This window comes from Salarias fasciatus, chromosome 14 (assembly GCF_902148845.1).
Source record: "Salarias fasciatus chromosome 14, fSalaFa1.1, whole genome shotgun sequence".
Classification (NCBI taxonomy): domain Eukaryota; kingdom Metazoa; phylum Chordata; class Actinopteri; order Blenniiformes; family Blenniidae; genus Salarias; species Salarias fasciatus.
In genome coordinates, this window is record NC_043758.1 from 8,122,775 (window position 1) to 8,145,576 (window position 22,802).

The 22,802-nt window shown below is 43.1% G+C and overlaps 1 protein-coding gene across 1 annotated transcript in view; it reads right to left on the minus strand.

Moving 5' to 3' along the window:
• grm5b (glutamate receptor, metabotropic 5b) overlaps positions 1 to 22,802 on the minus strand; it is a 67,172-nt gene that overhangs the window by 38,083 nt on the left and 6,287 nt on the right. The window contains exons 2-6 of the mRNA XM_030107840.1: positions 19,050 to 19,419; positions 17,954 to 18,391; positions 17,630 to 17,744; positions 9,459 to 9,533; positions 8,818 to 8,992 (exon numbers count right to left, since the gene is read on the minus strand). Of these exons, the coding sequence (XP_029963700.1) occupies positions 8,818 to 8,992; positions 9,459 to 9,533; positions 17,630 to 17,744; positions 17,954 to 18,391; positions 19,050 to 19,199 (953 nt within the window). The 5' untranslated portion in view covers positions 19,200 to 19,419. The remainder of the gene's footprint in view (positions 1 to 8,817; positions 8,993 to 9,458; positions 9,534 to 17,629; positions 17,745 to 17,953; positions 18,392 to 19,049; positions 19,420 to 22,802) is intronic.

The following is a 22,802-nucleotide window of genomic DNA, read 5'->3' on the forward strand; positions in this document are numbered from 1 at the left end:
AAAACAGGAGCTATTTAAACTCGCTTCAACAATTTTCCATTTCTACTGTGATTATCAGTCATTAATAGTATTGAAACAGTAACAACTGAGAAAGTTACTAAATATGGTCGAGGGTTAGAATCTGACAGAGAAAAGCATTTTGTTGTACGAGAATCTTTTGACATTTAATATAAGAACACTTAATAGGCTCGTAATTGTGTATTTGAGCCCGTTCTCTTTTAAACATCCATTAAACCTCCAGCTGTGAAACAAACAAAGCCTCTGAAACAGCCTTGGTTTACGTTTTTCCATGTTTGAGTGTCATTCTCTCTCGTGTTTCATCTGTGGATTGAGATCATTTTGTATAGTCTGTTCCTGTCAGCGCTCGCTCTCTCGCTCTCTCTCCAATAACAGTGAGGATGCACACTGCAAGCATTATGAACACTCCAAGCATTAACATGAAAAACCACAGCTCTAATTATAAACTGTGGGGTTATGCGTGGGTTGGAAAAGTATTAAATTGCAGAGAAGAAAATAAGTCTCCTCTTTTCTTCTCTCATTAGCAAAAAAGCAAACACGTTAACAAAAACTAAGGAGGCAGCTTCTTGCTTTGTCCTCTAGTGGTTTAATCTCTCACTGGTTAAACTGAGAAATATAATTAATGGTAGATCAAACCACCAACAGATGCACCCAAGATATGTAAAGTCATGGTAGCTATATGGGATATGGGCATCGTTCGTGGGTACAAATAGACACACAATTAATTTCTTTAACCAGTCAGAGGGGGGGGGAAAGGGGAGAGGAAGAGTGTAGTAGAATAAAGAGAATGAAAACAAAGGGAAGGAAATGGAGGTGGCAACACAAAGAGACGGATGGTGACAGAAAGAGATGGGGTAAGACCTGTGAGATGAATTACAATACATTCTTTTATTCTGGGAAGTTTCAGTTCAACAGTCTTTTGATTGGCTGGCTTGAAGGACCTCAACAAAACTGACAACAGAAAACCAAAGTGAAAGTAAAGTTTTATTGGAGTTGAAAATGTGGAGACATGAACCTGCTGCCAGCGTGCTTTGATGTGCAGTTGACACTTTTGGCATCAAGGCTGAGAAGAAATCCCAGAAACATTGTTTTGTTTTTTTTCATTCCTCTGTCAGTTCACAGGGAAACCGATTGAAGTGACACAATAAAAAATACCAACAATGGTGATTAAAAAGCTCACATATCACATACACTGACACCTTTCTACGCATCTGCATTTTCACCAAATAAACCTACAATCTTTCATCTTTCAGCTATATCGTTCCTCAGCAGGTGAAGCAAATCCTCAAGAAAGTCAACACAAACAGTGAGATTCACCAAACGAAAGTCATTAAAATACTTCTGACGCGTAAGACTGACAGAAGCATGAGAGCTCCATGCATCTGTAAATAAATAGCATTATACACTGATCAGGCATAACATTATGACCGCCTGCCTAATACTGAGAAGACTGGTGCTTAAAGGAACCTCATAATTCTTACATTGAAAACTTAATAAAGCCAATAATGAGATAACTAGTGGTTGCTACAGTCTACACCTATAGTCTCCCATCCCCTTAACCATCAGCGACACTGTCTTCACCTCGTCACTTCTTTCTGCTTTACATCACTTTTGATAACATACTGCAAAGAGAGACTTTGATCCAGTTATCTAGAATTCACAATTTCACTTCCGAATGCCTGATTCTCCACCATATGACCGGCTTCTAGTGAACTTTAAGGATAAAATGTCCACTTGCTGTGTGATATATCCTGCAGGTAACCGCCGGGTTACAAAATCAATGTTATTGACTCCACTTGTAAGTCGTGTAAGTGTTATTGCTGAACCGAGTGTCAGCATGAATCTTTAAAGGACATCATCCAATTATAGGCTTACTTAGCTATGATAACAAAGGTTTAAATTTCAAACACTGTGCTTCACAGCGAAGCCGTTCTATAGGGAAATAACGCCCAATGACAAACATTAGGTTTTGTTTGAAAAAAAATAAAACAAAATAAGCAAAAAAATGAACACCTCTTGGTGTGAAATTATTCAGATCCGGTTTGAAACTGTTTTTGGAGAGTAACTGTGCTGTATGGACAACATAAGGAAGTGTGCTTAATGTGCACTACGCTTCCAGTAGAAGTGGATTCTCTAACAACGTTCACCTCTTCAGCTTTACTGCAGTGGCTCCGTGTTGTTTCCATCTTGAACTGGTCACCAGCCCATCACATCAAGGTTCAGTTTCAATCATCATTTTACCTCAAAATCTAATTTTTTTGTGTGTCTGTAAGGAGAATTCTAATTCAACCCACAGGGAGAACATGCAAACTCCGCACAGGACAGCCAACCAGGGTCTCGTCAGAGATTATAGTCGCTGTGAGGGGAAAACACTAAACGCTACACTAAAGTCCAGCAGCCTTCATTTAATTTCTATTCACTTTATTTACCACCGAGAGGGAAATTAAAAACACACCAGGTAGCACACAGGTTCACACAGAGACACAACTGAAAATCTTTTCAATGGCAAACTGAAAATGCTCAAGAACTCTTGCTAAAACGTGTGAGGAAGATCAGAACAGAATGTTTCTTAACGTTGGGCTGAGGAATTAAAGTAAATACAACCTTAAAAAAGGAGAAATTCCCCCACAGAAAGGCAGCTGGCTGTAGGATCGATACGGCATCACTCAGAAATATGCACAATGAAACAAATACCTTTAATATTAGTGTCAGCTAAATTACCAATCACCTGAAACCATGAACAGATGTCTCCACTCAATCCATCACACACACCTTCATAAACCATGTATCCTACAGCTGCATGAGCCCAGCTCCTCAACCGATGGAAAAAAATACACATTCATGACGGTCGACTACATTCACACATGTATGTACATGCACATGAAACACGTTTGTCTTCCCTCCCCCGTCCTTTTTATCTATCAATCATCCAGCACAGCACATCCCCTTGTGTTTGATTATGAGCAGTCTTTTATTGCGGAGCAATGAAAAGAAAGAGCAGAAACAATATCCATTATTTCAGCAGTTAATTGAGAGGAAACAGCTCTTGTTTTAATCACAAATGAATTTGCATGATACTAGACAATATGGCACTGTCCAATATCGACCAGACTGAATTAAACCCAGTGTTTCTGTGCATGTGTGTGTCGTATGTGTGAGTCTGTGTTCAACACCTGTGAGTGCTTGCATGTGTCCAAGTCGACGCAAGCGCAGATACATCCCGACTGCAACGGTGAAGCGTGAATTTACGCCGCAATTCCCCTTTTCATGTCTGACAAGATGTCTTTTATTGCCATAATATATGAGTGCGACACACACATAAGCATGCACACATGAGAGCCGTTCGGCTTTGCCCTCAACTGCTAATCCCTGCCCCCCTTCAATCATCTGCCCGATTCTCTCCAGCTCCTCATCTCTCCGAATCCCTCGCTCCCGTCCTGTGTTTCCCCACTCCCGTCTTTGATCTCGTCTCAGCACCTTACAGGTGTACAGTCCATTAAAAGAAGAAAAATCAATTTAACCTGCTCAAACACATCACGGTCTCATTTCAACGTGACGCTCTATCGCGGGACGCCTCTTTTCAGCTCCTCTCAATAGAGTCACACTGAAGTGCAGCGCGCTCGAGCACAGCTGTGGCGTGAAGTGGGACGCTGCAGGGGTCTGACTCTGGGTAAATGATCAGCCCAAGTCCATATGATGCATCAGATGCCACCACTGTGACAAAAATACAGCTCGGTGCACAGTGAGGCTGAAGAATTCAGAACCGACTGGGCTCAAATGATTAAAATTAATTAAACAAAGAGGAATACAGGACAAGATGTGCCTGCTACAGGTAAAAGCACCGTCAGTGTGACTGTTCAGTTATAAATAAGAACTCGGAAAAACTGCACACAATTAGAGGCAGTCACACACACTTTTAAAGATGCACCCACGCACGCACAGAGCCATTCACATGAACACATGCGCATGCGCCTCACATCACCCCAGCCGCTTTGCCGGATTCATCCTAATATGGTCAGGAGCATTTCCATGGCAACAGCAGACAGAAGGGGTGCAGGCTTGTGCGGGATGATCTTCCAGAGAGAGAGTCTGCTATTTGACTTTCGATTCAAACTATTTGGTTTCAGTTCATTCAGCAGCTCGGTGAGAATATCTGCCTCTCATGGAAAGACAAGCAGCCCAGCTTCCCCTGCGCCGAGGTTTGTTACGGCAATCTAAAAGAACTGCTTTAACGGCAATGCCGTGAACATAGTAAAATGGCTTTGATTCATTATGTAACAGAAAGGGCACTGGATTTTTTGTTTTTTAAATCAATCTTTTTAGTTTAACGTCAACGTCACAATCTGGAAAAAAAGCCCATTTCATTAAATATTACAAAGCAGCAGCAAATGGGAAAACCCAGGCTTGCTAACATCAAAAAACAATTTGAACACAGAACAACGTGCAAAATACTGGCAGTTATGTCAAAGGAAGGAAACATGTAACAAGCAACCTAAATGTTGCTTTGATGTCAAGGACAAGAAAAGTCACGGCTACCGTCAGTCGCGGCTCTGCAGAGCTGCACGACGGCAGCAGAGACAACGTAACAGTTTAGTTCAGTGGGAGCCGATACAGATTTATTCATGTTATCAATGTGATCTAATTCGATTCACTACAGAAGACGATGTTGGTCTTGGAGACAAATAAAAAAGGGTTATTAAGTTAATTTAGGGGGGGAAACTAATGCGTGGCAGGTTGTGCGTTTGTGCATCAGTGTGTGGGGGTGTGTAGATGTGCGATACCGTGGGTTTGTGGGTAGGGGAATGGTTTATGTGTCCCATGAGGCAATGGATATTTATCTCATCCCAGTTATTCATTAATTGGTCTGAAGCCCTGTGGCACCACAAGGAATTATATAACAAAAGCAATCAATATACTCAGACAGGAGAGCATGTGCATCTGCATGTCTGCAGGGCGGATTTACTATCACTGTTCTGGGAACCTGAATCACTGTTACAGGGACGAGCTGTTCTGATGGAGACAACGTGGAAAAGTTTGTCATCTTTTCAGGAGAAGGTTCTGCCACAGAGAGGGGGTTAGGAAACCACTGTGTGTGTGATGAAAGGGAAACGACCACCACTCAATCCTCCTAAGTAACCGCACTGGTGTGTATCCTGCCACTGAGGTGTAGAAATGGACCCGAACCCGTGCAGGTCCATGTAAGATGGACACACTGGATCAGCGTGTGCACGTGCTGCTGTAATCTTCTGATGGGTACTTGACCAGAGGGTTTATAGGATTATATTGTCCTTTATAAGGGGGAAGATTTGGAGAAGCAGAGTCGTACGGATGTTGTTTGTACACCAGAGGCACTGAATAAATTACCTCTACCTGAACGGCGCATTTAACCTCTTCAACGATCGCAACATGACTCACACTCACCTGTTCTCACACACAGACACACACGCACAACCTTCAGTGGTGCCCACTCACTATTGGAAGAAACTTGATGTTTAATGTTTTCCCCAAGGGAATTTTCACTCTGGAATTTGGGAGACGGGGAGTCAAACAACTAACGACTTGCTTTCCCACCCAAGAAACAACAACCATCAATGCTTTTTACCATTTCACCTAATTCTGGGCTGTGGAGGGCTGCAGCCGACATCAGCCGAGTATGAAGACAGGGTACAGACCCCGGAGCCCACCACAGGTCAAGAACTGAAATCCAAATGCAAAATTCCCGTCTGCTGTATTTTGTTAAAAAATCATTGATTCCCTTGGCCATATAAGTTTATATTTACTCATTCATAATTTGCCCACTGAAATAAAATATTCTAACCCTGTGTACGATAGGGACGAAATTCAATTCAATTCAGTTGTGGTCATAGGCGGGTTAAACAAGTGTCTGTCCAACAGGTTGACCAGAGGTTTCCCTCCACAGACCTCCCGTCAGCAGAGCGTCCTCCATGACCATCTCCAATGTACGACTAGAGTCTGTTTATGACCCTTATGTTCACAAAGGCTGATATTAGATTAACGTCTCTAATGAAAACAGACTGGCCTGAGACAGGAAAGTACAGGATGTACTGTGCTAAGCATCCATTCAACAAAACATTAAGTCCTGTATTCATCCTTGATGAGGCATCTTTCAGCTCCTACGCTGCGAGATGCTGACATGATCAGTGTGAGAGGATCAGTGTGTCAATCCCTCGTGAGGCACTTTGATTTGGACCAACCCGCAAGGAAAGTGCAGTATAACTAACATTTCATTGAATGATTGAAAGCAAACTGAAATTACACTCCTCACAACTTAAAACACTGTCTCATCATTTGAGCCTTCATGAAAAATGATTGACTCCGTTATCTTAATTCATCCTCACTCATTCCTCTTCCACACAGAATCACAGTTGAAATTACAACAGAGAACACTCATTCAGTCAGCATGTTCTCTAGGATTCAACAGAGACCAATTTCTCAACAATGTCTGTGATTCAAAGACAAAGATAAAAAAAAAAAGCCATCATATTGATAAATCAGCAAAAAAAAAAAACAATCAACTCTGAAAACTATTGTCACTTACTGTATGAATCTTCATGTTCAATTTAACAGCAAAAATATTTCAACTGAAAACTTTACCTGTATCCCAGAAGGACATGATGATGATGATGATGATGATGATGATGATGATGATGATGATGATGGTAAAAACATTTGCCGGATATGACGACTTAGTTACAGCTCACTGAAGGAAAGTAGAACAGAATTGAAAAGAATTACATTTGTGGCGTTTGCACATTAATCACATGGTTTCTCTTTCTAATCCAATAAAATCTATTTGGAGTTTTTTTTTTTCACAAATTGCCTGAAATCATTATTCATCCAATTTTAATTATAAAGTTGGCATGGCAACTAAAGTCTCAGGGAGCAACTTTCATGCAGACACACCCGCCCGCACACACAGACAGACACCATTTGTTCATTTCAAAGGATATTTCTGTAAATTGATGATTAAATAAAGTCGAGTTTCTTTTTTTTTTCTCAAAGACAAAGCTGACTTTAAACAAAACCTCCAGATTGCCAAACAGCCTGTGTGGATTTGTGTGAATTTATAAATGGCAACGGTGTCAGTATGTACCACATGCCTAAAATAACGCAAATAGCTGAATAAATAGCAAAAAGTGATGACAAGTGATTAATTATGTCAATTTTCAAAAACACAAATTCAACGTGTAATTCAGAATAACCAAACTCATAAAATGAACTTTGCAAAAGAAAAAAAACTGAAGTGCAACAGACTACATATAAAGCAGAAATTTCAAATAAAAGCATTTAGCAAACAGTGAAAGGGCGATGTATTCTGGATAGCTGTTAACCCTTAAGTGTAAAAAAAAAAAAAAAAAAAGCATGAAAAGTCAAATGGAAGTCGAGGCATTCAACCAAAAACCTACTGGTTAGGAGGCAAAGCATGCTCCTTGCTAAAGAGACCTGCGCTGCGGTTCAGTGGTACCACAGAACGAGAAGGTCAGAGGGACCGTTGTCGTACGCTGACTGGCAAGTTAATTGTTTACGCTTCAGCTCCCGTAAGTCCCTGACCACCTCCGGAGGGGGTCCGATCGATCGAACCACGACGTGTCGAGGACCTGTTGATTCCTGTCCTACAGCTGTACTTTCATGTGTTTAAGTGCCGTCTGATCGCAATCTGGCTGCAAATGTTAAAGACCCTTGGATGGTTGTCATTAACAAAAAAAAAAAAAAAATAAAACACTTTCCTGGAGCCTTTTGCAGCCAATTTCCGCTGAATTTATTACTTCCACTTCTCTCATAGCAAATAAATTCCTGCAAATCTATGAAATAAACAGTTATCTCATAACCAATTTGATCACAAAAGAAGAAATTTCTTTATCAGTCCAGCTTAGAACAACTAATTACAGTGATTTGCCCATTATGCTCATTATTCATTTTCTTAATGAAAATTACTGGGAGGGGAAAAAGAAATCACAAAAAGCCACAAAATGAGGGATACTGCACACGTCAGCTTTTGTGAACTGTTTTACATGAATCTCTTCCAGACATCAGTCACAAACATCTGAGGGTTTGTGCAGAACCGCTGGTCAAAGAGCTGCTGGATGTTGCTTTGAAGTGTGATAATCACCAGCTGGATGCACATTTTATGCAAAAAAGAGACCTGAAACTAGCTTGAAGTACATTTTCAAATGCAAGGCGTCTATTTTATGTTAATGGTTCATCAGCTGCAATGATTACTGTCATTATCGCTTAATCTACTGATTATTTTCTTAATTTATCTTTTGATGAGAGAAAATTAATATATCTTTCATAATATCTTGGAGCACAGCATATCTTCAAATGTGTGTGTGCTTTTTTTTAATTTCCCAAAAAAGGGGATTAAAATATATCCTGAAATACCCTGCTTATTATCATGTGAGACGACTTTTAAAAATATCAGAATATTGTTGAAAGATTTCAGAGAATAACTTATCAAAATAATAGCCATTCTCTTAGAAAAGAAAAATCAATTGACTAATCATTGCAGCTCCAAATTGCTCTGTTCACAGTTCCATTTAATCATCTCAAGTGTTTTTGTTTGAGGTGACTTTTACCTAATTTATTCCAATAAATTTCTGCCAATCAGCAACATCGAAACGCTGAATGGAGAGAATCAGGGATTTGCCGCTGCGTCTCGGAACGCAGAAATGACGCAGCTTCCGCAGGCAGAGAGCAATTTCTTCTGAAGAAACCTTGTGAAGCGGAGATCTATCAGCACGCAACAGGGATTCCCGGCGTCTGCAGCGGTCCACTGACCTGCCGATGAGCAGGAACTCCCCGACCAGTCCCTGGCGTCTCATGGCCATGAGGATGTTGCGGACGGTCATGCCTTCGCAGAAGCAGGCCACCACTCTGGCCTTGGGCAGGTGGGCCCTCAGCCGCTCCAGCAGTCGATCAAAGCTCTGCTCTCCAGCGTTGCTCCAGATTTTGCCTGGGGGGAAAACATGTCGCATAAATGTGAGCAGAAGCCTGCTGACCCTCTTATGTTCAGATCTCTGCTCCTTCCTGTTAGGTGTTACCCTCTGAGCGTTGTTTTTTTTTTTTTCATATTAGTCTGGCAGTTTCTGTCATTTCATCCATGTTGCAGCCACTCGACACCCACAATGTGAAGTGGAAGTTTACCCAAATAAACCATTAAAATATGACACCTTACACCGTAACTCTGAGTCTAAAAACTGTTCAAACTGCAGGTGTGTTACAACATGAGGTGTCGGTCTTAAACGCTGTCAGCAGTGTCCTTCCACAGAGGCAGTTTGACAGGAGCAGAAAAATGTAGGCAGTTTTACTTCTGTTACACTTGAAGCTAATTCATTTTTTTCTCCGTAAACTCAAGTCTTCAGAGTTTCGGGAGTTTCATTTTGTTTCTGGCTGGGGTCATCTCGACCTGCGGGTCTCACCAGAGTGCGCGATACAGATGCCCTCCTTGGCTGCCATGTCTTTGAACGCCTCCATTCCACTTTCTCCATAGTTGCCTAGAAAACCACAGAAAAAAAAGGGTCAGAAGGTTTTCAATTAACTCTGCTTTCAAAACTCCAGCCGAGAAAAAAAAAAAAGAAGGATGAATAGGCGGAAAGACAGATAGACGGATCTATAAACTCCATCCAAAAACAGGCCCACTTCAGCATGCTTCCAGCCAGTGCAGTACTAATAAAAACTCACATTTATGTCAGAGAAAGCCTCTCCCCAATGTGGCACCCCTTCCTTTGCCAGAGAAATTGGGTGACCTGGAATTTATGCTAATGACGGGTTCTACACACTGGCAAGGAATATGATAGGATTCCCCCTCTCTCATTTCTCTTCCTCTCCTCTTTTATCTCATTCCCCTCACTGTGTTGATTGAAGAGAAGATCAAAACTCTCCCTTTCTAATCCATTTTTAATACCTACTGTTTGCTCCTGTTTACCGCGCATGTTGCCAGTCACCGAAAGCCCCCTAATTAGGTGGCGCTGATCTTTGCTCGACGTGAAATTAACGAGGAGAAAAAAAGAGGAGGTCAAGACAAAAAAAAAGGAAAAAATTGCAGTGATTAAAAGATAGGTGTGAGAAATCATGGTGGGAACAGAGAGGAGAGGAAGGAGAGGAAGAGGAGGGAATGAACAGAGGAAAAGGTCCCACAATCCCAGACCACTGTACATCTCACTGTGTGTGTGTGTGTGTGTGTGTGTGTGTGTGTGTGTGTGTGTGTGTGTGTGTGTGTGTGTGTGTGTATAATGAGTGTGGTGGAGTGAAGTGTAAAGTCCTGTAATTAGTGTCTCAGTGAGAGGAGTGGGAGACAGATGGTACAGACCATCCTTCCCCTGCACGCTTTGACACACACACACTGACAGACACACACATACACACACAGTTACCATCATCAAAATCGATAAAGCCTGTAACCTACTTCACTCTGGATTCAACAGGGATTTGTGTGTGAGACATCTCTCTCTCTCTCACATTCTCTCCTTCTCCCCTCTCTCTCTCTCTCTCTCTCTCTCTCTCTCTCTCTCTCTCTCCTCTCTCTCTCTCTCTCTCTCTCTCTCTCTCTCTCTCTCTCTCTCTCTCTCTCTCTCTCTCTCTCTCTCTCTCTCTCTCTCTCTCTCTCTCTCTCTCTCTCTCTCTCTCTCTCTCTCTCTCTCTCTCTCTCTCACACACACATACACTCACACTCTCTCTGTGCTACTCCACATTACGAGCACGCCCTCATCCATGTACACTTGTGCCCCCACCCCTCCTGAAGAAAGCCCAACCCCCACAAATTGAGACAGGCTACGATCAAACAGAGACAGCAGGAGCCGGTCTGTGCTCTCCTTCTCATCACGGCGTCCCAAAACTAACTTCATCCTACAGAAAACCCCCCAGCTCGATCCAACACACGTTTTCACTCTGTAAGGATCATGTGTTCATTTGGCAGTGCTGAACTGAAAATCTCACATATTATAAAAAAATAATCACAAACTCCTTTGCAGAACGACACACTAATCACTGTGAAATAATAATTCTGATCATCTATTACTGTTTTGGTAGAAGTGAGAAACGGGAGTTCATCCATGGCATTCATTGTCTTGCTCAAGTACACTCCAACATATGCGAGATCAAACCTGCAACCTTGCAGGAAGGCGATTCGCTGCACCGACAGGAACAGAATTCTGCCATGTTCTCATCTCTCATTGCTTTTACCCTGGTGAAGTTGCTTTACCTTGCCTGGTCATTCATGACCATTGTGGAATAAATGAAGCAGTTACATAAACGTTTCTGTGATCGCTTCACTGCTGAATTTTATGAATGACAAGACAAGATGTTGGATCTTCTGTCCCCGTCGTCTGTCCCGCCCCCTGAGCTGCTGGTCAGCTCGTCTAATAGCTGAGCAGTCTGCTGCCGTCTACAGTGTATTGCGACCGTTTCGCTGTTGCTTCTAGTCTCTGTCATCAGTTCTTACATTTCCGTCTTTCGTGAACTAAACACTGTCACACACCTTGTCGATTTCTGCACTGCGCTGAAAATTGAATGACTCTCTCTGGAGCACATGCAATGAGTTCTAGCAGCTGAAGACACTTTAACTTTATTCGTGATGGCACAGTGCAAGTGCATCATTGTGCAAAGTGCAAAATGATGATCACCAGGAGCAGGACACCTTTTTTCCAAAGGACATCTGCCTCAACTTCCATTTACACAAATGGTATTTTCTTTGTTTCATCATCTTCCACTAGAAAGAAATAACAGTAATCACTCATTCACAGCTTTGCTCTCTTGCAGGGTTTTGTCCTCTCCTCCTGTACCTCTCCTTTACAACTTTAAGTAAAAATGCGAAAATCATAAAAGGCTTTAAATGGGAAGAAAAAAAGCAGTTCTCCCAGTTATATCACTGCGCCTGCCTTCTTTGATCTCTCTCCATCACGTCATCTGGTATGTTACAATACATTGCAACATGCTACTGAACTCGGCATTAAAGACTCTTCCGTACTGATCCTCCGTTCCCAGCGACTCACCCCCGACTTCTCACAGGCAAAAGAAACCGGCAGAAAATGTTCACATTCAGGTGGCTCTGTCTTTTATCCCACTCACTTCCTTCCTCTCCCCTCCTCTCAGCCATTCCCCATCCTCCTCAGAAACCATCCTCATCCTTCTGTCACTCTTCCCAGCTCTATTACATGCAATTACATGTTCCCTCTCTTCCCCCTCTCTTTCCTTGTCTGTTTGCTTCTTCCCCGCTGTCACAGACCCACCCAGAGAAAGAAAACAAGAAATTTAAATGTATCTTGGTAAAAGTCATTAAAACATATGATGTAATCCTGCGACCCACGCTCATTAAAACACGAGTGTGTTCTTGTTATATGGGGACACACCAGAAACTGGCCCATGACCCACTTTGAATTTACGCCCTCCGGCTACACAAGCAGAGACGACGACAAAAATGTGAGCCGATCCAAGTCAGTCATTCTCCTCTTCCTCGTCTTCCTCCAAGCTGCCAGAAAAGCCAAACAGCCAAAGGTCACATTGGGACCAACAGGAGAAAGCAAGAAACACCAAGAGAAAAGACAGAGATGGCAAGAGTGTCGATGGTTGATCCATTTTTTTTCTCGAGCATGGTTGGGAGACACATGTCACATTTCACCTCAATAAAACCCGATGAGCCGAAGCAAAGTGAGCTAAATAGAGAGAAATGAGATCAGGATGGCTGGGAAAGAATGAGACAAAGAAATATTAAACTCAGTGTCGTGGAGGACGGTAATGATGATTCTCTTCACTGAAACACAAACCAAAGCCCAGCAGTACTCGTGTGTGTGTGTGGAAATTATTATCATTAGTCTGTTTTATAATCAGACTAGCAGGCCGATCAAAAAGTTAGACAGCACAAAGAATTCACATTTTATCCATACAGAGCTCACACCGTGCATGTGAGTAATGATGGAAACAGAGGACGGTGGATTAAAAGGAAAATGCTGACAGAGAACAATGAGCTACGCCTCCCTTTGCCTTCACGGTGCTTAGTGAAGCAGATGAGCATCTTCAGCCGCAGACTGGTTTCCCAGAGGTGCTCTGAAAAGGCTTTAAGAAGTGCCAGACTTCTCCTCTACTTCGTAAGACTGATGATGTCCCACACACACATTAGCCAATGGAAATTCATTCATTTAGTATTTATTTTCCGTGCATACCTGCACTTCTTGGGTAACTGACTTTGCAATTATTGAATAAGTTTTATCTAACCTGCACCGGATAGATACGATGTGTCTCCTTCCTCAATACTGCTGTACTACAGAAGTTCCAGCATTGGAATTTATCTTCATGATATATTGCTTTTTTTTTCATTTACTAACACTCAGAGAAAAAGGAAAAAAAAAAACATTAAGAGCCTACACCATTAATCTTCTTGGGTAAGTCAGCCTCTGTAACTTGTATTCAAGCAGAGATATTCAGTAATAAATTAATTGTTCTAGTAACAGATAATCTATACTCCCAATAATCATGCTGGTTAAATAAAATACGTAATTATGCAGCGTGCGTGTGTCAAAAAAACCACTTACTTGTACCTATAGTGTTATTTTGAGCGAAAAATTGCATAAGCTGCCAAAAAATTAAGCTACTCCATCCAAAATAAATCTAATTTGCTATTGTAATAAACAACTGGGAATTAGTTGGAGAGCCTGCTGAGGTGATTTCAGGTGAAAGTATTTACCCACTCGGTTATGCAATGTGGTTGAATGATCTCACGTCAGCAACGACGGGTGGTGGCCCATCAAAGACTTCATTATGCCATTATTTTGAAACACTTCATTAGAATATGATTATTGTATTCTGTATATACACTATATACTGCACTTTTTTTTTTCCATTTCAAATGTTTAACTAATTCAGTGACATTCACAGACCTTAATGATGATGGTGTTCAGTATTTCACCCCGATGCATGTGGACATGAAAAGAAAGGGATCGAACTGACATAACCCCCCGATCAAAGGAAGACCTGTGCGATCGCTTACTGGAGAGCTTAATTGTTACTAAGAGCTAACAGTGCAATTTATAGTCTGCTCAGCTGCAATGAAAAAAAAAAAACCTGAGTGTTAAAGTCAGAAGACAAAAATCAATGCGTTATGTCGATTCAAGAATAACCTACGGCTCCCGGCTCACCATGGGAGATGGGGGCTCGGTGTTGGGGGGGTTGTGAGGGTTTGTAGGGTGTGGGGCTTGGAGGATCGGACGGGGCCGGGTGGCCTCTGCCACCCCTCGCCCCTGGGGCCTGTCCTTGATGTGTGGACAGGACAGGCTGTTTTATCTTCCTAGACACTGGCCAGCAGCCGCCTCGGTGTGTGAGGTGGGGCACGGTGGTCGTTCCTGCAGCCCCACATGGCCCCCCCTCCCCCAGGCCTGCTAGGCTTCTTGGAGACTCTTATCTCACATGTCCATATGCACGATCCAGAAAACTGTCTCGCTCTCAAAACTACTAGAAAATACCACGACACTGAAACTGTGCGACTCGTCTCGCCCGGATGATTGCTGGTGCCAACAGCTTGACCAATCTCTCTGCCGGGCCAGTCGGTATGGGCAAAGCCCCGCACACCTCTATTAAACTGTCTGCAGTAAATACACTCCACACAAGGGCTCTCTACATGAGATGGACACAGTAATGCCACGTTACACTCGTCTGTCTTATCTACTGTGATTCCCCGGCTCTGCCGATGAACCCTTGTTCTTTGTCGATGTCGTCTTTTATTTCCAAGCTCTGCCTGTATGCTATTTGTTGCATGAATCACAGTAACTGCTCACATTCACACGTATAATAATCACTTCGTAAAGAATCAAGATGTATTAGATGAAAAAAAAATACAGAATGAGCCTACTGCTTTTGTGGAGTCAAGCACAATCCTGCCATAACTGAAGATAAATATTTCTCAGAGGTTGCAGAGTTTAAAAGAATAAGGGCGTCTTAGAGTGTTTGTGTAATGGAGCTCGCCATATTCACAGAAAAACATGTTCCCTTTGACCTTGAGGAGCCCAGTGACTGTTACTTTGTATTCAGGGCTGCGAGAAATTGCTTGGCTAGAGAGTTCTTACATGTCCATCTCCAGTCCCCTGAAACGACACCGCACTGGTTTTTAGCATTGCAGTCACAACTGTACGGAGACGCAGTCCAGCCTACTGAGATTCCTTTGCAACACATGTCAACAAAAAAAAAGAAACCATTCCAAAAAGGCACATATCGCATGCATAAATTCTAAAAAGCCGGATATATCCTTGCGTCGAGTTAGTAATGTTCTCCTCTGTAGTAGTATTTCATTACTTCAATGTAATTACTGTGCTGATATTACATGTATTATTCAGTTCCTTGCATATCAGTTTCCCCTGTCTTTTGCCTCCAGATGCAAAATGTTAATGCAGAGAATTAATGAGTTTCTACAACCATCCCAATCTCTCTGTGAATCTGCAGCTCCTGTATGCTTCCCTGTTTATTCTAAGCCCTTCGTATCCAAGCACAGCCAGACATACACCTTATGCACGTCGGATTTTTTTCTTACGTTGCTGTCACTAGTTTATCCGATTCTCTCATTCTCCCTCATTCCTTATCCACGAGCCTTCATTCCCTCCTGCTCCACCTCCCCTTCATTTCTCCAAAGCATTCCCCATTCCCTGCTTTTATTTCTTCAATAGCTCTCTCATCCACTCACTTTCGGAACTCTTCAGTCCTCTCTGTGCCACCTTTCCAATTCGGGTCTCGGTGTCTGAGAGCGATTGTACTTGACAAGGGTGCAGTCGACCTTGCAGACTAGTTCAAGGTCAACGCTGCCTGCCTGTGTTAAGTACAAAGAGTTTCTACACAATCCTGGCCATTTTCACACACAGCTTCAAACACCCTCTCACACACAGGATCGGGCAGACACGCGCGCTCCCTGCGTTACTCCAGACATCGATGGGAAAACAGCAAGAGAGAGACGGTCTCACAAGAAGGAAAAATAACGTCACACACGAGACAAATGTTATTTCTGACACCATATTGTCATGCATATGCAGAGTGATTTGTCTCTGACTCATCATTTCAAACAAATTCATGCAGATTCACAAATAAGTCCCGACATCGTCAGAAAAACTGTGCTTCATTTTCAGGACGAACAATTAAATCACAATCCAATATTACATATAAGAATCAATTCAATCATGGACACACTTTTAAGTTTAATAATCAATACTCTACATTGCACCACTCAAGCCAAAACTCTGTTTGAGAAAACAAGCCTCTAACAAAACCATCCATCGATCTTCTATTCACAGTCCAGACAGGACAGAACCCCCCGTCCCCAGTCAACACATGATAGATGTCATTTTGAATGTGAGAAACCGAAAGAAAGCCTCATCAACCAGCAGATTACAGTTGAACAGGATCATTTTTGTAGTGAGGTTCAAATTTAATATGAATTCACGTTTAAACTTAAGATCCATTGTTGTTGCAATTTCCTAGTAACATGGACTCCAATCAGCAACCAATATAATTTAAGAACCAGATTATCTCGGAGGCATAACATTTCTGCTTCACTCATCTTGTTTCCACTGGCAAATATTGCTCTTTCTCAAACACACTCAGAGTGCAGTTGAACTGTGAATAAGCAGCGCCGTCACACAGCTCATTTATACCACAGGTCAAATGCTGCTGTAATGCTGTCAGGTAAGGTCGAAGGACAGAATCTGCAGCCCTCGCCGTGTGTGCAGGTATTACCACTGTTGGCAGGACATAAATCTGTGTATGCAGGTACATGCAGCCACATGCACGAGTGTCCTTGAACCCTGCTCTGCTGAGTGAGGACCAAAAAGCTCAGGCCAACATCTTTTACTCCTTTGAAAGAGGTTTGATTCCAGGGCAAAGTGAGAGTCACTCAGTATTAAGTCATATGTGTTAGGGTGTGTGTGTGTGTGTGTGTGTGTGTGTGCGCGTGTGGTGTGTGCATTTGTTTTTATCACAGGCTTTCAAGCCTGCTTTCCCTCAGTGGAGACATGCACACACTCACTGCATTATCCTCTACTTCAGGTGGCTGTCACACTATCTGCAGCATCTCCCAGCAGTGACTCAACTCCCCTCCAACTCCAGAGAGCACAGTGAGTAACTGAACGGATGAGTAACACAGCCCAGGCACATTTTCCTTTCATCTAGTAATAATTTTCTTTCTCTCTTGTACACAAACCTCCTCAGGAGGTTTCTCCCTTGTTCCTCGTTGAGGATTCAGGCCTTTTTGAGTGAAGTACTTTAACAGAAGTGATAACTGACACTGACAACATAAATATATATTCCTCCTATGAGCCTGCCGTGCTCACAGGCGTCCAGCTGATTGACGTTCCCTGTTTTTCGAAGACGTCCACGTCATCACCTTCTTGACGTGGAGCCAGTTTTAACCCAGTGACGGTAATTTCGCATTTATCATCACAGGCTGAAAACATCTGTTTAAAAACCATTTCCCATTCCTGCTGCAGTCTTGCTGTGCGACCCATCCTGCCAAACACGTTTTCCAGTTCGTTCTTGCACTGACAGATACTAATATTGAAAGGAAACCTAGGTTGAAAATAAAGTCCGGTTAAAAAGACAGAGAGCGTGTGGGCGGCTGTACCTTCGGTGTGTATAGCAGACACGTAGCTCCAGTTGTATCTCTTGACGATGTCCACCATAGCTCTCGCCTGCTGGGCATCTGAAGGCACCACCCGCATGAAGTATTTGTAAAGGCTCTGAAACATTGGAAACAAAGGCAGGGAAACTTATTCCAGCATCAGGAGTGAACTTTCAGCCAAGTGGATCATGGAAACTTTAGAATAATTAAGTTAAAGTTACATTAAAGCTGAGCAACAGAGATTCCCTTTAATGTATTCTGTCTGATATTAATGTGCAAGCATCTGCACGGCTTTGAAAACATTCGTCCTTTGATAGAGACGCTCACCTTATCACTGAGGTCCATACTGGTGGCAGAGTAGGCAATCTGCGGTATGTTGAAAAGCTGTAGAAGGTTCTGGACCTGGATGGCCACCGAGCTCGACCCCGGCCCGATTAAACCCACGATGGGCTTCTTTCCTCGCATTGGGGTGGCGGCGGGGTCGGCGCACTTCATCGTCGATCCTCCACCTCCCCCACCTCCCCAAGCGCCTCCTCCGCCCCACTCCTCGGCCTCGTCGGAGGAAACCAGAGAATCCCGGATGAACTCGATGCTCTGCTCCAGAGCCACGGCCGAGTTCCAGCAGGAGTCGCGGATCTCGCAGCCCAGGCTGATGTTGGGGAGGATGTATGGGTCAGCATTGATGCGGTCCAGCGTGTGCATCATGGCCTCCACCCTCTGGATGCCATACTGCTCTCGCACAGCACCGCACTTGCGCTCATGTACCTGATAAAACATTGCAGAAAACAGTCGAAGGAGGTCTGCTATGCTTCTTCACACCGTCTGTCAAATGGATAAATTCCGCTTTCAGTCTAGTTGAACTGAACTGTACTCTAATTGAACTGTCATTTGGGTAACAAGGCTGTATTAGGCAGCGGCGTCACACACAATGACTTAAATGATTCAGATTCTTCTTACAGATGCAGCAGAATGCATGAACGTATTATGAACCCCACAGTTGGACTTCAGGATTCACTGTTTGACATCATGTCATGTTGATTTTTTTATTTTTATTTTCCCTGTTTGCCATTATCGATAATGAGATGGGGAAAAAAATTAAATGCCAGTGGGTGACTCCAGGTTCCTGGGGTAGCTAATGGAGCTTGAGTGTTCATGGAGGACGTACATCCAACAAATTGAACGTCTTTCCGGGGTTTTAATAAGATGAGCGTCTTGATGAGCCTCAGTGCAATAGATTGCACATTTGGCTGGAAATCATCTTGAACATTTTCTGTCAACAATTTCAGATGTTTGTTTTACTTCTTTATCATTTTATTTGTGTGTTTTTCTTTCTCACAAAGCAATGGGTGTTATAAGTGAGTGGGTGGATATTAGATACAACAAACAGGGCATATTCCAAAAAACACACCAAAAAAATAATTACCTTATCAGCAGGAGGCTGATGATGGACGGAAAACAGCGCTCCGATGATGATGTCTCCTGGGATGTGTGCTACAACTCGCCGTTCGTTGGACTGGGCGGAGTCGACCTGACGGAGCTTGGACAGAAGCAGCAGCCAGAGCCAGAGCATCATCTTGTGGCCTTGGGGTAACAACAGAGTAGCAGATCTCAAGCTCGTAGCGCGGAGTCGTCACAGAGAGCCACTCATCCGACAGAGACTTTTCCTGGCCATGGCAGGAGCTCGCTGCACATAGGAGTGTGATTTTATCAAAATCCTTCCTTCTGCTTTGACGCCTTTGAATTTCAAGGTGGAAGCATCACTGCAACGGCTGGGACACGTGCAGCAGCACAACCTGGAGAACGGAGAAGAAAACCTGGGATAAGTTTCACTGTCTGCTTTATTTTCACAGGAAGACTCAGCGGGAACAGCTAACAGGCATGTTCACAAAAACCCGAGAGGCAAAAATACTTCAATTTCAAATATTTAGCAGCAGCTGGATCCTACATGAATACAAGCTGCTATGTCTGGCAGCTTAATCCAGTCCCCTCATGAAGTGAGCAAAAACGACTGCTCAAGGTGTGTTCAGAACACCTGATATGAACCCATGAGTTGTACAAGCACATTTAATGCTGACTGAACACATTTCTAATCGTCCTCATGTGAATAGCATCTATTGGCAGAAAGGATCATTTTTGATCACGTCCCATGTTTGATTCTTCTCCTGGGAACTCCAATTTGCCAAAGCATTACAGTGAACCAACCATGTCTTGATGGATCTTCCCCCACTCACCAGCACGCCAACACAAGAGCCCTCCAAATAAAATCAATGGGCAGTTTCCAAAGTTTTTGCTGTGCTGTCGAAAACAGACACTCTTGATCCTTTTGAGTTGTGAATCCGGGCATAACATGCACTGGTGTCCAGCGGTGAAAATCTCCCGAAACAGTTTGTTGTGTAAATTCATGTTATCTATTATTGGTATTATAAGCTTTTTTCCCCTGCAATCATCGAGCTCCCATAACCCCTATAGGGGTTTGAAATTGAATTTTATCTCAGGAATGCCAAGTCGATTTTTCCCATTTATAGATTCATCATTCTATTTACTCTAAGCTCACACATAAAGATCTCCATCCTAAAAAAAAAGCACACACTCAGTCACCTCTGAGTTAATTTTGTGACTGTGGTTCAGATTTTCACTCTGTGAATATATTTCAGCCTGTGAAATCCAAACAAGGGCCGTTCATTTGTGAAAACAGCCTAATTGGGCCAAATGTGTAACTAACTGAGTGCTGTAAGGTTTGTCTTATCACAACAGATCTTAATGTCTCCAACAATCGATAGAAAGGAGCCTCTTCCCTCTCTCCACAGCGGCATAGTGGTAACCATCTCACCCCATAACAAGAAATTTCACAGGTTCAAATCCAAGCTGGGTCTTTGTCTTTCTGCAAGAGCTGCATGTTCTTGGTTTTCTCTCACATAAATGCAGGTGAGGGTGACCGGTGCCACGGAACTTACAGTTGGTGGACGAGGTTGTGTGTTTTCAATCACAAAAATCAAAACCAATAATCCCAAACAGGTAAATTCACAAGCCTCTTCTATAACACCTTTACAGAAATGGCTTCTGTAACAACTCCTACATGCATGCAGGCTTCACGAAGGTGAGCCCAGCTTTCAGGCCCCGCCCCGTTCTCCCCGGGGGGGGTTTCTCTTACTGACCGTGGCATCGTCGATGCACCACCGTCACCACGATGTCGACGTGATACCAGCAACACAACCATCACACACTTCACAGCTGCTGGGAGGAAGTGTTGTTGTCTGACAACTTTGACAGTGAGCTCACTCAGAAAACTATGGCGCCAACAAGGTCACAGAAATCCAGTGGGGGGTCTCATCATTCTTTCAAATTCCTCATTGGTTTTGGTCCTTGATGACTAGCTCCACTGTTGAAAGCCATGATGAGAACAGAAGAAAAAAAAAAAAGCCATCAGCATAGTGTCAGTCAATTCTCAAGTGTCTGCCCCATGACTCCAGCCTAATGAAACTTGTGGCAATGTGTCACCCTTCTCTCCCGCTGATTTAATGGTGTTACTTTAATAGCAGATCTGGAGTGTTAAAGTCACCTTAAGTTTATTACTATCATTACGATTTAAATTGTTTTGAAGCGTGAACAAAGACCGCAACGTATCCTTTGGCAAAAAACTGTCGACACACAGTTGTTTTGTATTCCTTTTGTTCTAGGAACAAAGGTAGACTCCTTCACGTGGTTTGTTGTCATAAATAATAAAAAAAAGCATCTTTATAATGAAGTGCAAACAGAGGGCTGGGCAACAGTTGAAATTCACCTTTGCAAAATGTGAGCAAGTCAGCCGCTAAGTGGATGATTCAAACAGACAGGCTGCAGGAACCGCAACAAGCGTCCTGTGTTTAACAGTCAGGCAAATAGGAGGGACATCAGTTTCCTCCCCTGGGAAAACCTTCAAGTAGCCATCCCTCTGCATTAATGGGAAAGCCTTATCATTTGCTCAACCTTGGAGCAACACAAATACTTTACTTCAGAGCAATGGAACAATGTAATTGAGCGTGACTAGCAGGGGAGCCGGGACGGTTCAGACAGCAGAGGATGGCATCCGCTGCTTATGCAAAGCAGGATCAAGGTCACGACCGGGACGTTGGTGGCTGGCTGAGTCGTAAAGGGAGGTGAGACAAAGCAAAAGGAGGAAAAATAAAATGAAGGTGGAGCGAAGAGGTTTTATGAAGAGAAGATGAGAGAGAAGTGGGAGGCAACAGGATGCCTCAGATGAAAACAGATGTAGGGAGAAGCAAAAAGAGGGGAGAGAATGAGGCAATGTATGCTGGAGGAGGCAGAGAAAGACAGAGCCAGAGAGAGAGAGGGATGAGGAAAGAAACAGACAAAAGAGGCAAGAGCGATAAAAAAAAAAAAGAGGCATCAAGGGACAAGAGTCTCACTGAACGTAATTAACGTGACAGTGTCAGAACGGCAACAGGGCTAACTGCCGCTCCAATAATGAACAAATCAAACAAAACTCAGCTCTCTCTCTCTCTCTCTCTCACACACACACACACACAACACGTAGTCTGTCTCTATCAGTGACACAGCTGTGTCTCCATCTCTCCCTCCAATTGCATCCTTCTCCTGGCACATTATTATAAAGACTTAAACATTATACAACCCCTCATTCAAAAGTCATCTGTAAACTACATTTACAGACCGGTCCAGTCTCAAAGAAGCCTCTCACCACTGCATCTCCCCGAGACAAACCACAGCTCTGTTCCAGTGCGCGATCAGTCACACACACGCCGTGTCTCCGCGTTACACTGCCCTTATGTGTCACTATCTGGCCGTGGGGGCTCGACGATACCCGAAAGCAGAGGAAAATCAAGACCTTGTTCCCTAAACAAACATCAAATACACTCCATTGGGCATTTATACCTTCAGCTCCATTCAAACTACACACGAGGGGATCACAACACCTTCCTAATCCACATTTACACACACGTAAACACACAACACAGGCAGAAACTAAGCTTCCTGCATCTCCCCGTGTTGATTCAATTAGTGCTGACACTATTTTATGGGCTTAAAGGAATTCAATTTACAGTGAATTAAATGGAAAAATTAACAATTACAGTATATTTAGAGGTATCCTTTGGGCAAAATCTATTTATTTTCTCAGTCTGACTTCGTGTGACACCGGAACATTTGCGTCTGTTTGGGA